The sequence below is a fragment of the Heloderma suspectum genome, chromosome 17 (assembly GCF_057233095.1).
Source record: "Heloderma suspectum isolate Gila_16-S chromosome 17, 16-S_ref, whole genome shotgun sequence".
Lineage (NCBI taxonomy): Eukaryota > Metazoa > Chordata > Lepidosauria > Squamata > Helodermatidae > Heloderma > Heloderma suspectum.
The window spans coordinates 13,702,565-13,717,778 of record NC_139474.1 but is presented as its reverse complement, the minus strand read 5'-3'; the positions used below and the strand labels follow the sequence as shown (position 1 = coordinate 13,717,778).

Below are 15,214 nucleotides of genomic sequence, written 5' to 3'. Positions count from 1 at the left end.
AGCAAAACTGTTTTAAAATGAAAACTCAAGGCAGCCCAATCATATATAGAATATTCCTGTTTTCCTTTTCAAGTTGTGGATAGAGTTTGCAAGCTCACTTGTGATTCATGTTTCTGAGGTATCAAGCGTTCTTTCCGTGCACAAAGGGAAATACATTTCATGTGAGATGCTAAGTAATACAATTGTGAGTGGCTCAAAGGAAATGAAAGGCCAATCTGCTAATTACCCTTTCTCGTAGCATAAGTAGCAGCATCCGGCTTTTGGGAAGTAACATGCAGGAGATTAAAAGACAGAAAATGTCATTCCCGCCACCGCCACCGCACATCATACAATACAACCACCGATATAAAATAAGTTAGGTCATTGGACTGGTAAAGCACTTAAGGCCAAAGCAGATGTGATGCAGGTGACCTGAGATGGGATCACCTGACATTTTATTTTTTTGTACTTTAAAGCAACACTGAGGGAAGGGGAAATGAGGAACATAGCTGCAGTACAACAAAAGCTCAGTATTGCTTCCACAGCAGATGGGACAGACCTCGGCTTGTCAGATCTATTTTCTTTTTTACTGGAACCCCAAGATCCACAAACTAAAGCCAGGTGTAACAAACACAGAATTAAGGAGCAGGCTGCCTCAGAGCATGTTCTGAGCTGAGGGATTTGTTTTCAGTACAGGAACTGAGCTGAGCTCACAAGTCCTTTCACGTAAGAGTCCATACCTGGTTACCCAAGCTTCCTTCATTTCAGCAGCCAAATGAAGGTGGGAAAATTATATTGTTGTAGCTTCCATGAAACATTTGGAAATTGGAAACGATTGGTTACTGCAAATCACCTAGGGATCTGCCAGTAGATCCCAATATACTTTCTGCCCGCCCTTGGCTTACGCTGACTGGCAGTGACTCTCCAGGGTTCCAGACAGGTAGTTTTTCCTGCCAGGAATTAAACTTGGGGCCTCCTCCATGCAAAGCCTACCACTGAGCTACAGCCTGTCCCCATACTCTTTTTCTGATTTAAATCACAAACACCCCTGAGTTGCTACTAGCCCCACAGGCATAAAAAAAAATACAAGGACAACAGGAAATGGGGGATTTAGATCAGGAAACCAGTCCAGGGCTTAGAGAGTATCACACATGCTTCTTCTCCTCACCTTCCCTCACTTCCTGATTTGTGATAACCATTGTTTGCTGAGTGAATGCAGGAAAATCAAGCAATAATTGTGCAGAAACTTTATAGAAACCCCAACCTTTACCACCTATTACAGGGGTGTTGAACCTCTTTCAGCTCAAGAGCCAAATTCAGTTTTGGAGAAGCTCTCAGGGGCCGCAGGGCCGAAGGGGGTGGTGCCGAAATAGTAAAAGCATCAGCATATTGTGGCTTGAAGCTTGTATTGCCAATAACTAAGCCTTAGGAGTGGCATTTCCACCTTTTTAGAATGGGGAAAAAACTGTGCAAAAGCCAGGAAACCACCGAAAAATTCATGGTTGGGGGAAAGCAGACGGGGCCATGGGAAGGGTGTGTGGCCATCTGGGGAACCCCGGAGGGCCAGATTAGAATTCTAGGAGGGCTGGATTTGGCCCATGGGCCTGACGTTCAACACCCCTGTTTTACACCTTAAAATTAATAGAGGACTTTGCAGGATTAAAAACAACACACAGAGCAATCTAAAGGAGGTGCCGCCCAATCCACAGTTCATGCCAGCAGGGTAGAAGCGGGGAGGGGGAGGAGGCTGGAGGGAAAAGTATTTATTTTCCCCCCAATTCAGGAGGCATCTCAGGGGAATGGGACCCATGACCCACACCCCAGCACCTACCCCTTGCCACTTATGCTGTCAGAGCACTGACAATGAAGAAGTTTCCGTGCCTGCACTCTACCATGGGGAGATCTGCTAAGGTGTATCGCCTTTGCCCCCAATCACCCTATCCACAGGTGAAGATGGAGATTGGTTAAAACTTATAGCTCCTGGGACACCCTCTCAGGGCCCACAGCATTTTTTTTTAAAAGCCAGATAAGTAGAACATATTAACCATCTGTTGCGCTCAACAAAGAACCAAGACACATTGAGAAATGTGCACGGAAGAAAAAGAGAACATCGGAAGCTGCTTTATGCTGAGTCAGACCCTGGGCCCATCTAGCACAGTACTGTTGACACTGACTGGCAGCAGCTCTCCAGCGTTTGGGGCAGGATTTTTTCCGGCCCTACCTGAAGATGACAGGGATTGAATCTGGGACCTTCTGCATGCCAAGCAGGGGCTCTATCAATGAGCTTTAAGAAGCAGGCAAACTTCCCCCACATTTACCACGTGTTAATTTAGTTGTCAGTATTCACCTGCCAAGGATGCCAGGTATTAACACCAGCTCTGCTTTTCAGTCTGCACTCACTTTCCAAATTGAGGGTTGGGATGCTTCACTCATTTCACTGAAAACTGAGGGGGTGGGAGTAGCATGTGTACTAGTAAGACCTACCTACCCGCCCCCTGTGGAGCTCAGATCCCATGGTTCTTTCCAGGAGGCAAACTCATGCAAAGAGATCGAACAGACAGTCTCTCCAGCCGTTAAGTCCCTGGGCTTATGGTGGCCTTTAATTATTTATTTATTGTGACACACTGCCACCAGCCCCAGTTTGGAAATGACAAGTTAAGAGGATAGATTGAGCTATGAGCAGCGAGATGCCAGCTATTGCAGTTCCTAACGGAGTAAAACGACATGGTATGTTGCATTCGTATTTGCACTTGAACGTGGCTGTTTTTGTTTCATTAAAGAGCCCAATCAAGTCCGGGACTGCAGTGTGCGACGGCAGCGGGGAGGGGGGGGTAACGCTTTCCCCTACCACTGTGGTCCTGATGAAAATCCCACCCCAACCTCCAATGGTATTTGCTACAGGATGATGACTGCTGCTGTTTGTGCCAGCAGACAGCTTCCCTCCTGATCCTCCCACTCACACACTCTCTCTTACTTACACACACCATTTTAGCCACAGATCAATGCTGAAGTCTATTTTCAATCCTGGGATAGGTGAGGTAGCAAAAAGTATCTTTGAGCATGGACAGAGTGCCACTCCCTCAACAGGGAGTGTAAATAATCACAACCAGGCCGTACGTACATCGGGATTAAGAGTAAGGACTTCTTAAGGCAACGTGTGTGGCTTATCTGGTACTCAGGGGAGGTAGAGGGTGACAACATTCATTTTATTACAAAAGCTAGAGCTTCCTGGAACAAAATAAAAGCTTCAGGCGTCCACTCCCAGCCTTCGAGGGACAAAGAGGAGGTGGTGTAGAGCACATTTAATCTGTTAGGCTAGGGCTAAGCCCTTTTGACCATGAGGGGGCCAACAGCTTCTGGTTGTTGTGGATGACAGGGCCTGGGCGACACAGAGAAAGGAGCCACAGAAGAACGTAGCCACAGCTATGCTTCGCCCCTGGCCACCTGCAGAAGGCCACCCAGTCCTTGGAGCTCAGTGTTGGACCCAGGTCAGACTCGTGCTCAAAAGGCCCATGGTGGAAACGTGGGGCCAAGGGGGTAGGAGTCCTGGGGGCTCAGTCCGGGATCCCCCCTGACCCCAGGCCGAGAGGTCCCTGAAGGGAGTCTTTGTCCTTCTGCCTTCAGGAAAGCAAGAGGCCAGGGCCTCCCCCGTGTCCTGGAGGAGCGCTGCAGCGCATCAGCCCCGGGTGCTGCTGACACGCTCCCCCAGCAGCCAATAGGTCCGCAGCATGCCCTTGCCCTGCAGGGTGGGGAGAAAGGGAGAGAGAAGGGCTGTTAAAACATCTGGCAGAGTATTTAGTGCATTTTAGCGTATATTTATCCTGCTCCTCAGTCAAAAAGGCTCCCAGAGCAGCTTACAAATAATCAATGAAAGGTGACAGTCCCTGCCCACATACTTTAAAAGACACGGTGCAGAAGGAGAAAGGAATAGGGAGGAGAGCATGGGGGAAATTAAGTCTTTCAGCAGGCCTCATGGAATGGCTATGCTTCCCCCTCAACACAGCCTGTTGGAGATGACAGTTGAGGGAGGAGGAACCGTCCTGGGGCTGGGCTTCGGGGCCGGTGGAACGGCCCCTCTTCAGACTCTCACTTCCCTCAGCACAGCCTGCCGGAATGGCTGGTGGTGGTGACCTGAGCACCTGAATCAGCCGCCACGACATCCCTCTGCCGCCGCCGGCCCCAGGAAAAGAATTAAACTGCAGAATTGCTGCAGGACTGCACCTAGCTAAAACTGTTGTTCCTCTTTACGGGAAACCCAGGGCGGAGCTGTCATTCTGGGAGGGGAGCGAGAGGTCCCTGCACCGTCACCCAAGAGGAATTCTGAGATTCTTCGGGAGGGCGGGACAGCGTGGCTGCAAAACTGGCATCAACCCCAATATACCACTTACACGAAAAACATGGGGTGGAATTGGGGGCACAATATGCGAGCCATGTTGGTATGATCCTGGTCCTTACAGAGTAGAGAGGGGAGGGTTTAGAGGCCAGAAGAACAAGTACTAGGCCAGGAAGAGGAATTGGATGCCCGCTTGGGTGGTGAAGTGGAAAGGGGGGCTGGCACAGAGGCGATGAGAGAGTAAAGAGAGGACTGTAGTTTAGTGGTAGAGCACCTGCTTTGCATGGAAAAGGTCCTCAGTTCATTTCGCAGCATCTCCAGGTAGGGCTGGAAAAACTCCTGCCTGAAACCCTGGAGAGCCACTACCTGCCTATGCAGATCAGCCTTCCCCAACCTGGTGCCCTCCAGATATTTTGGACTACAACTCCCAACATGCCTGACCACTGGCCATACTGGCTGAGGCTTAGAAGAGTTGAAGTCCACAACACGCAGAGTGCACCAGGTTGGGGAAGGCTACCATAGATGGAAATCTCCTCCTCTTCGGGAAATGTATCTAATCTCCTTCTAAAGCCACCTAAACCAGCACGCAGCATCTCATCTTCTGGGTAGCAAGTTCCACCCCTCTTCCCCACCAACACTTCCCTCTCCCTCTCACCTTCATCTCCACGTCCCCACGGAGCTCCAGGTCGAAGCAGCCAAACTCCTCCAGGATGGATTTGGTGGCTGCCGACAGGTGGATCTTCAGAGCTGGATGGTCCAGATGGGCATTAGCACATTTGTGTTACTCATCACGTTTATTGAAAGCATTTCTATCCTGCTATTTAGCCCCAAAGGCTCCCAAACAGCTTCCAAAGACCAGTTGTAAGACAGTCCCTGCCCTCAACCTTACAATTTAAAGCAGCTTTCCCCATCCTGGTGCTGTCCAGATGTTTGGGCCTACAACTCCCATCAGCCCCAGCCGACATAGCCAATGGGAGGGATGATGGGAGTTGTGACCCAAAACGTCTGGAGGAGGCCAGGTTGAGGGAGGCTGGTCTAGAAGACATGGCACTCAAGAGGTGGATCGATACTGCTTCGCCCAGCCCTTGTGTAGGCACCCAAACGCAGCAGCATTCCTAGGGGTTTCGTGTAGGCAATCAAGTGCCCTCCAGATTTTGGGGACTACAGCTCCCATAATCCCTGACCACACTGGCTGGGGTTGATGGGTGTCGTAGTTCAAAACGTCCAGCAGGGACTGGGTTGCTTACCCCTGGCATAGGCCGTTCCATGCTGTTCCTCCGTGCATCTGCTGAATGTCAAGTGCTCAGTCTGTGGGGGATGCCCCAGTCCACACACTGGCATCTATCTTGTCAACATCCTGCCCCACAAAACACCAACTCACCTTCCCCATTGGACTCCATGCGCGAGGCTGTGTTGACCGTGTCCCCAAAGAGGCAGTAACGCGGCATCTTCAGGCCCACGACGCCTGCGCAGACTGGACCTTGGGAGTGGAATTGGGGAGAAAGATAAGTCAGGGTGCATAGCCAGACACTTCTCAGCTCCTACCTCCTGGCCCTGACTGCCAGGATGAGACCCTCTGCGCCTTGGAAACCACTGCATACACCTAACAATAAAACGGGAACGGCAGAGGAATTTTTCCTCTCACTTTTGTAACAGAAATGATGGACAAACACAGAAGCAAATCAAATGCTGGGTCTGTTGCCAGTTGGTTGGTTCTGGCAAAATGCTGAACTGTGGTTTGCACTAACTGTAGTTTAGACTCCCACACCCTGATTTGTGTCCCAGACATACAGGCAAACCAAGGTTTGTGCAGTTTTCCTCTTCTCCTGTCTTCCCTGAGAATCTCTGGATCTTATTCCAAACAGCAGGCTCCCAGGGAGGAGAAACATCCCAAGAAACTGCCTTACACAGAGTCAGATCTTGGTCCATCTAGCCCAGTATTGTTGACAATGACTGGCAGCAGTGGCTCTCCAGGGTTTCAGGCAGGATTCTTTCCCAGCCCTACCGGGAGATGCCAGGGGTTGAACTTGGATTTGTTGGTATGGGTGCAACACCAAATACAGTTTGCCCAAACTGCGGTTTCCAAAGCAACTTGAAACCATAGCTTTAGATTCTTGTTTGGCGGCTGCTCTCAAGCCACGGTTTGTCAGTTTGTGGCATTGGTTCAGACATCACAACAAACCGTGGTTTGGATTTACATCTGAACCACATCAGTGCTGAGCAAACACAGCTGCCTTGTAATGTCTAGGATGGCTCTAAGGGCACCTCTGTTTTCTCCCATACACACGCATACGTGTGAATACCTGCACATGCACCCCACCCCGATTTCTCACCACTGTGGATCCCGATCCGCAGCTTGAGCTGCTGCTCAGGCCGGTGGCGGATCTTGAAGTTGCGGACAGCCTCGAGAAGCGCCAGTGACATGCGGGACACCTCGCGGGCGTGCAGTCGGCCGTTGCGAACTGGCAGGCCTGACACCACCATGTAGGCATCGCCGATGGTCTCCACCTGGACATGGGTGATGGGGAGAGGCACTGCTGAACACCCCTCTGCCATGGGCCAAACACCTGTTGGCTCCACAGTCATCAGCTCATCCCTCTCCATCCCGCCCAAGCCAACCCGGTGAAGAATCGCTCACCTTGTAGACGTCAAAATTGTCGATGATCGCATCAAAGCAAGTGTACAAGTCATTGAGCAGGGCCACCACCTGAGAAGGGTAAAAAAAAAAGGTGGGATCTTATTGACTTACAGGGCTGAATTGGAGATTGAGCCTGGGGCCTTCTGGGCACAAAGCAGGGGTTTGGCTACTTTGCTATAGGGCTTTCTTGAAATACACGCAATCCACACCAACCAGAACTGGGGTCGGAGGGAGAAGGGGCAAAACGTTAAGCCTTCTAACATCTCCGTGCAATGTGAAAGTGGTCGGGTCCTGCCTTCCCTAACCTGGTGCCCTCCAGGTGTTTTGGCCTTCAACTCCCATCAGCCCCTGCCAGGACGGCCAATGGTCAGGAATGCTGGGCATTGTCATCCAAACCATCTGGAGGGCACCAGATTTTGGGGGAAGGCTGGTCCAGTCTCTTCCCATTCGCATTCCCTGTCTCTTTCTGCTCTTTTCTCCTTCCTTTATTTCTTGCAGTGGGACATGGTTCTGAAGGCCTGACTAAGCAAGCGAACAACCCATTGACACCCTCCCACAGGCAATTTACCCCCAGTCGCCTGGCACGACCCTTCCCCCTTGTTCAAACTACCTGAACAGCCTTGCATTGGTTGCCCCCGTTACGTGTGTGACAGACTCGTTTCCCCAGTGACTGGGGTTTCCCAGCCCTTGTTTGTTCTGGTCACCTGCCCCCATTACCCTGGTTACTTCTGTGAGCTAACCGCTGTTGTCCCGGTTACCTGAACTGTCGCAGCACATGTACAGGCATAGTTTGGTAGCCTTTCGTTGCCCATTCAACAACATCCCTGTGCAACCAAGGGCTGAACCTGGAAAATGCAGCAGGTCCTGCTCTATTGACCGAGCGTGGCCAGGCTCCAAGGCTTAGCCAATCCAGAGGCTTCATACTGCTGTCCAATCACAGAGGCCGATGTTGTGCACCGATCCCCTTTGGCGCACTGAGGCCTCTGCGTCCCAGACAGATTGGCCTAAGAGGTTCTGGATTCAAGACCCCCAACAGGATAATTGTTGCTCACATTACTTCCTCCTGCCTTTGTTGCCCTCTTTGGCTCCCGCCCCCCCTCAACCCAATTACCTGCATGGGGGTGCTCTCCGCCGACAGCGCAGTGAAACCCACAATGTCACTGAAGTAGATGGTGACGCTGTCGAAGGCCTCTGCCTGCACTGTCTCCCCACGCTTCAGCTGCTCCGCCACCGAGCTGCACGGGAAGGCAAGAAACCCACCTCATCGCATTTGCACATACAAGGATGAACCGCAGCGAGGGGCAAAGACAGATGTACATCGTTTTGGTCACAGGCCCACCATGGAAGCGCACTCACTGTGGGGCCGAGATGCAGCGGGCTGTCTTTTGAGGAACGGGCTCAGGGCAGGGGGTGGGGGAAAGAACACTGCCTCTGCAGAGGAAAGTCCCATTTAGTGCACATGGCTAACAGCTATCAAGGGAGGAGTGTGCAAGGGCAGACTCACTGGGGCAGGATCTGGTAGAGCAGGGCTTCTGCTTTGCGCTTCTCCTCCAGGTAAGCCTGCGTGCGCTCTTCTACCAGCTCCTCCAAGTTGTTGGCGTATTGCTCCATGCGCGACAGCAACGTATCCAAGAGGTTGCAGCTGTTCTCCCTGCTGGATAGACATGCGAAAGCCAAAGCCACCAAGGCTGTAGCCAGCCCCCACCAGGGATATTCCAGGCCCTTCCCCATGCAATTTTCCAGTTTGCATTTAAAGGCTAATGCAGAACTAAGTTTCTTGCCCATCCACGGGAGCTCTAAGGAAAAGCGTGGAGGCAGGATTGTATCCCACTGCTTTGCGAGAAACATGCCAGGCTCCCACCTTCCAGTTTTCTGGCCCATGAGGCCAAAGGCACTGGGAATGACTGACAAGTGATAGGCCCTTATGCTTTTTTAAGTACTAAAATAACAATCAGCACCAATGCGATTGTTATTTAATACGTTCAATTAAATTTAAATACATTCAGCTAACTGTATATGGATTCTGACTATTCTGTATTATTTCTCCCAACCCCTGCTCCCAGGGTATCCTTAATCCCCCTCCCCACAATATTTCCATCTATAGCCTGGAAGTTGGCACTGCCCCTCCCCACTTTCCATTACAGGAGAACGCTGAACGGTGCCACACCACTCATTTTCAAAAGGCACATGCACGGCAGGTGGTCAAGGAGGGGTTCGGGGCAGGGCATGCACCTGTTGAACTTCCGCAGCATGCTTTTGATGTGCTGGAAGTCGGGGCGCTCTTGGGGGTCTTCGGCCCAGCACCGCTGCATGAGAAGCACCACCTCTTCGAGGTTGGGAGGCAAGTTCACCGAGGGCCGGAAGGGCGGGTGCTCCCCGCTTTTCACTCGCTCGATGATCTCTGAACGTGGCAAGAGGGGGTGGGGAGAGATAGACCAAGAGGAGATCAATATGGGGGAGCAGGGGTAAGAGGGAGCTCACCACTTCCCCACCAGGTCTGAAGGAAAGTGGTGCAGAAACAGTGCAGAAGCTAAGCTGGTCTGGGTCTTGTCACTGCCTGGATGGGAGACCACCCGGGAACCCCCCCTGAACATTGTCATGAGCCCCAGGCAGAAGAAATCTGGGAGATAAAAAATACCAAAGTGATCAAAGCAAAGTAAGGTTTTTCTGTTTGGGGAAGGGGGAGTAACTGGAGGTGGGGGCAGTCACAGAGACAGAAAAAGCCCACAGACACACACCATTGCAGTCCTTGGCCGATCTAAAAAGTATGTAGGTTTATTTCGAGTCTAACTTTCAATGCAAAATAATAGAGCAGGTTTTTCTCCCCTTACTGTATAGGCACCAAGAGACAGAGTGGACTCCAAGAGACTCTGCACCCATAGGAAAAATAGCTACAGGTGGCTTCCCGTTTTTATCAGATACAGTGGAAGCTGCCTTCTACAGGGTCAGACTAATGGACTATCATGACAGAGCGTGTGTCACTCTGAGTCTCATCTCATCTCTGAAACAACTACTGGATAGTTACCTGCAAGGAGAAAAAAATAGTGATAACCCTATTTTGCTCACCAAAATATGCTCAAGTTGGGGCGCAATCCTATCAGGATGCCCGTCAGCCTCCAAACTCGAGGCCGACGGACATCCTATGCAGAGCGGGAGGAGCGCAGAGGCGATCTTTGCCTCTGCACTCCTCTTGCTCTGCATTTCTGCTAGATAGGCTTTTTCGCCCATCTAGCTGGGGCTCTGAGAAGCGGGAGGGAAGGAGGCTGGGAAGGTTGGAGGATTCTTCATAAGCTGACCTCACCAGTCCCCTCCCCTCCCCTCCCACAGACCGCCCCTTTTCCCTCCCCTCCGAGGTTGTATTTGCAGACAGGCAACCAACCTCAGATCCAGGAATCTGAACTATCCTATGCCCCCCTCCAGACGCTGTTTAGAGGCCATACAATTGCTCGCTCCGAAGCTTTGCACCCCGCAGAAGGAAAAAAATTCTATCGGTATTGATCGTGATGGTCTGTTAGACAAAATGGCCCTCCGTTTATAGGCTTGGGGCCAGCCTAGCCATGAATGGGAGGAGGATAAACGGGCATTTCCTGCTCACCCTAACCCCCAGTTCTTACCCTTGGGGCTCAAGTCCATTCCCTCCATGTAAAAGACACTGTTGCGCAGGGCGATCTCCTGCAGGATGATCCCGAAGCTGTAGACATCGCCTTTCTGGGTGCCCCACGGGGAGGAGGCCGCCTCCAGGCGCAAGAGCTCGGGGGCTGTCCACAGTTTCTCTAGGGGAAGCATGACAGCAGAGTCAGGCAGTGTTGAGCAACCTGCCATCTGGCAAGCACGGGCATGAAAGGAAAAAAGATGAGGGAGAGGAGGGGGTCCAAGGGACCGTGGGGTACCAACAAAGGCGAACAAGAGGCGCAAGAGGAGCACCGTGGCACTGTGCGTATGTTGCGGGCTGTGTCCTCTCTGGCCAGCTCACTGGCTCACACCTGGAGTGTCTGTTCTTACGAACAGTGGAATGGGCCTATGTCCTAAGCAGGGCTGGCGCCAAGGGTAGGCATGATGGGGCACCTGCTGAGGGCCCACACCCCAGCAGGGGCCCACTGGCAAGAGCCCCCTGGAGTCGCTCCTCCTCTTCACCCCTGCAACCTGCCGGTTCCCCTGCCTCTCGCTCTGGCCCAGGCAATGGTGAAGGTGAGGAGGAGGAGATGCTGCGGCCTCCTTGCTCCCTGCCTGTCAAGCAAGCAAGTGGGAACCATGAGGAGGAAGAGGAGAAGAAAAAGCACTGGTGACAACAGCAGGGAGAAGGGAGACTCACTGAGGGAGGGGGCCCATTGCGGGGGTCTTGCCCAGGAGCCCCCAAAACCTGAAACTGGCACTGGTCTCAAGGATGCATGCCAAAGGCTGAAGTAACAGTTTGGAAATTTGACCTGCGCGGCCCACTTAAGTTATTACGAAGTCAGAGGCTCCTGCTCCTTAACAGGCCCTTGAACTGCAGAACCTATTATTTGGGGCGGGGGGCGGTCAGTCACTACCATCGTGGCCTGCAGAATGACTAGGAGTGTGCTACGGTAGGTATGGGATACACCAAGGCTGCAGTCCTTCAAGGCATGATGGCTATGCAGGCAGGGCAATTCTTGGCATAGCTGCTGCTACCCCCTCTGCCGCCTCCCCCCCACCCCGGTGCATCTCTCACTGGCAAACAGCGCATGCGAGTCGTCCGTCTCGGGTGCCTGGCGGAAGGTCTCCAGCCCGTAGTCTGTGATCTTCAGCACGAAGCGGCTGTCCACCACGCAGTTGGAGGACTTCAGGCTGCCGTGGTAGCTGATCACGCTGTTGTGAAGGAAGAGCATCCCCTGGTGGGAGGAGGAGTGGGAGAATATTGGGGGTCAAGACAGAGAGAGGGAGATGTCAAAGAATCGAGGCTAGGGGAAAGGGTGCCCCCTAGGCTGCAGTTCCAGCCGGAAGAGAGTCAGTTGACTCTCCAAGCCAATCAGGACACGCCAGGCCCTATAAAAACCCTCGCAGCCAAGCCAGCTCATCAATCTGAGCAACTGGCCTTGAGCGTAACATTGGACTGTGACCCTGCCTGCTTTGGACCTGCCTGGCCCTTCAACCATCAATTGCTGCCTTGGAACGTGACCTTCTTCTGCCTGGCCCTGAACTTGCCTCCGGCCCTTTGCGCCTCATCTGTCTGATCCAGTCTGTCTGATCATGCCCTTCTGAGCCTCATCGACCCACACCCAAGCCCACAGCTGTAGCCCTTCCCAGAGCTGGGAACAAAGCTCTACAACCTTCGTATACCAGTTTCAGGGAAAACAGCAGCTGGCGGATGGCAACAGCCTTCCAGCCCTGCTCATAAGCTACTTAGAGACTTCTGGTTGGCCCCTAGGTGAAGCAAGATGCTGAACTAGATCTTCAGTTTGATCCAGGGCTCCCCTTACGCTCTTAGAGCGCAATCCTGGTGGTTCCACATGGACCTATGGCCCAGTTGGGGTCCACCAGGAAAAGAACCTTCAGCGTGGTGGCCCCCTTCCTGTGGAATTCCCTGCCTTCAGAGGTCAGGCAGGCGCCAATGCTGTGTTGTTTTCGGCGCCTCCTGAAGACGTTATTTCAAGAGGCCTTCCCTGAGTGACCAGCTGCGGATTTTTCAGTTCAGAATCTGTTCTTTTAAAATGTTTTAATTGTTTTCATTATGGGGTTTTATTCTTTTATCTTGTTGTTCACCGCTCTGAAATCTTTGATGTGGAGTGGTATATAAATATTGCAAATAAATAAGTAATAAACAATCCTATGCATGTTTAGACAGGAAAAAAATTCTACAATTCCCAGCATGCCAGAACTGTAGGACTTTTTTCTGTCTAAACATGCACAGGATCATACCCTTAGATTACCTTAACAATGTCGTTAGTGAGTGAATAGCGGAACATCCAGTCCAGAGTGATGCTGTCATTCTCCAGGATATCCTAAAAGGAGGGAGAAAGAGGTAGATAATGGGTTCAGAAGTAGCCTCCCCTAAGACTGGTTGCTGAGAGCTCCCTTCTCTTTCCCCTTCCACTGCTGGTTCCAATCCATGCATTTATAGTTTCTAAGGGCTTAGCTTGTCCTGCAGAAACAAACAAACAAACAAACAAACAATAACTAGCACCCTTTGTAAAGAACCAAATCTGAAACTGCATATGCCAAAATTATTTTCAAAGGATGCTTCAATGATTGGGGTGGTTTTTCGGTTCATCTGTTTATTTTAAAAATATAAAGCGTTAAAAGTATTAACTTTTCCAAACTCAGCACTCCACACATCCTGTTTTGTTTGGGGGGTTTCTTTACAGGAAACCTTTGCTCCAACAGAATCCAATTTGGCAAAATATTATTCACACACACACACTAACTATACATTTTTATCTTTTCCTCTGATAAGTTTTGAAGTTACGAGAATTTGCCTGTGATCTGGTTTCCTCACACTCCTTTCGGCACTAGCTAGGTTTGCCAATGTGATATTATTTATTTATTCATTTAAAGCGTATTTGTCCTGCTCTTCAGCCAAAAAGGATCCCAGAGCAATTCACGTAGGATCAATAACTAACAACACAGTCTCTGCCTAAACTAAACTAATCTAAAAAGTCATGACACAGAAGGTAAAAAGGGACGAGGAGGAAAGAGGTGTAAAAAGGCATGTCTGATTAATCAGGCAACACATCTATTTTTAAAAGGTTAATTATATTTAATATAAAAACTACTGATTGCAAACACCATCTTAAAAGAGTCATTTCCCCTTCACTCTCGCAGAGGTGCCTTTTTCAAATAGCGTATTTAGATGTTACAGCAGGCGCTAAAAGCCTGCTTTCCCCCCCTTCAAAACTACTGTTTCAATCACATCTAAATGTATGCAGAGAATAGCAATTAAAACAAATTTGATTAATCAGCCAAGATGCCTTCAATCAGGTGACAGGGCTTAGTTTTAAGTGAACAGCGTGTGGGGCCTGGCGAAGTTTTGGTGGGTGAGCAGGCGGGGTTTGGTGGATGAGGGACAAAGCCTGCAGAAAATAACATCATTTAACCCTCTGCCAACGCAAAATACCTGCTTTACTTAAACAAAATACCTGATACCAAAACAAGAGGCAGAAATATTGAATGGCCAGGGAGTGGCTCAGAACCAGTGGTCTATTTAAGGCCCAGGAGTAGACAATTTGTAGCCCTCCAGATGTTTCGACCCATCATCCCTCACCATTGGCTACGGTGATGGGAGTTGTAGGTCAAAACATCTGGAGGGCCACAAGTTGCCCACCCATGATCTGAGCAATATTTTTATCCCACCTTTCTGCCCAAGCGAGCTCAGGGCGGCTAACAAACCCAAAAGTTCTCTCCCCATGCCTTTTATCGTTACAACAGCCCTGCGAAGTAGGTTAGGCTGAGAATGTGTGACCGGCTAGAGGTCACCCAAGGAGCATCATGGCCGAGTGGGGGAACTGGCATCAATTTAATTGTCACAACAACCCTGCAAGGGTAGGTTAGGCTGAAAAAGCGAGAAGGGGTGGGGAACTGGCCCCAAAGTCACCCAGTCAGTTTCATGGCTGAATGGGGACTTGAACCTGGGTCTCGCCGGTCCTAGTCTGACACTCTAACTACTACACCACACTGGGTCTACTTTCTATCCCGTCTCCATGTTGATCCCACCCCAGCTAGCTACCTATTCCCATCCATTTCCCCCCCTTCTATTCCTTCCTTCCCCCCAACACCTCTCCCGCCTCCCCCTTTCTGTCTCTCATCTCTTTTATAAGAGGAAATGCTGATCTCCAGCAGGCAGCCAGGAATCTCAGGCTGTCGAAATCGCCGTTCCCTTTCCTTCTCCCCTCCCCAGCCTCCACCGCCAATCCTTCTCGCCCTTCCACCCCACTATAAATCATCCCTCTTGGAACGGGCTGCATGGAGCGCTCCTCTCTTTCTCCGAGGAGAGGACTGCAGTGCCCCCTCCGCAGCCTCTCCTTTTAATTAAAAAGCCCCCGCCTGCCCCCGCCTCGGCCCTTTGCACAACCAGGCTTGAGGTGGCGGGTCTGAAGTAAAGCACAACAAGACTTTTCTGCCCCACTGAGATGAGGTGGGGGAGAAACACTCAGGAAAGAAGCTGCACCAGGCAACGGCCAGAGCTTCGTTCTCCGTGTCACAGTTCCTACGTGGAAAAGCCCTACGCTGATTGCCACGCGGGGCCGTCCGTGTATCTGGCTGCACTCATACAGGCCAGCCTCACTTGGCAACACACACCTAGGTTGGCC

At 51.1% G+C, this 15,214-nt stretch overlaps 1 protein-coding gene across 2 annotated transcripts in view; it reads right to left on the bottom strand.

Moving 5' to 3' along the window:
• Positions 1–391: 391 nt before the first annotated feature.
• The window catches only part of NPR1 (natriuretic peptide receptor 1), a 53,268-nt gene continuing 38,445 nt past the window's right edge, over positions 392–15,214 (bottom strand). The window contains exons 12-22 of one of the 2 annotated variants that reach the window (XM_084824459.1): positions 12,839–12,910; positions 11,641–11,800; positions 10,565–10,723; positions 9,183–9,351; positions 8,455–8,604; positions 8,062–8,185; positions 6,951–7,019; positions 6,646–6,820; positions 5,694–5,792; positions 4,968–5,059; positions 392–3,718 (exon numbers count right to left, since the gene is read on the bottom strand). In XM_084824459.1, coding sequence (XP_084680585.1) covers positions 3,656–3,718; positions 4,968–5,059; positions 5,694–5,792; positions 6,646–6,820; positions 6,951–7,019; positions 8,062–8,185; positions 8,455–8,604; positions 9,183–9,351; positions 10,565–10,723; positions 11,641–11,800; positions 12,839–12,910 — 1,332 coding nt within the window. In that variant the 3' untranslated portion in view covers positions 392–3,655. The remainder of the gene's footprint in view (positions 3,719–4,967; positions 5,060–5,693; positions 5,793–6,645; positions 6,821–6,950; positions 7,020–8,061; positions 8,186–8,454; positions 8,605–9,182; positions 9,352–10,564; positions 10,724–11,640; positions 11,801–12,838; positions 12,911–15,214) is intronic. The other variant, XM_084824460.1, reaches the window with a different exon arrangement.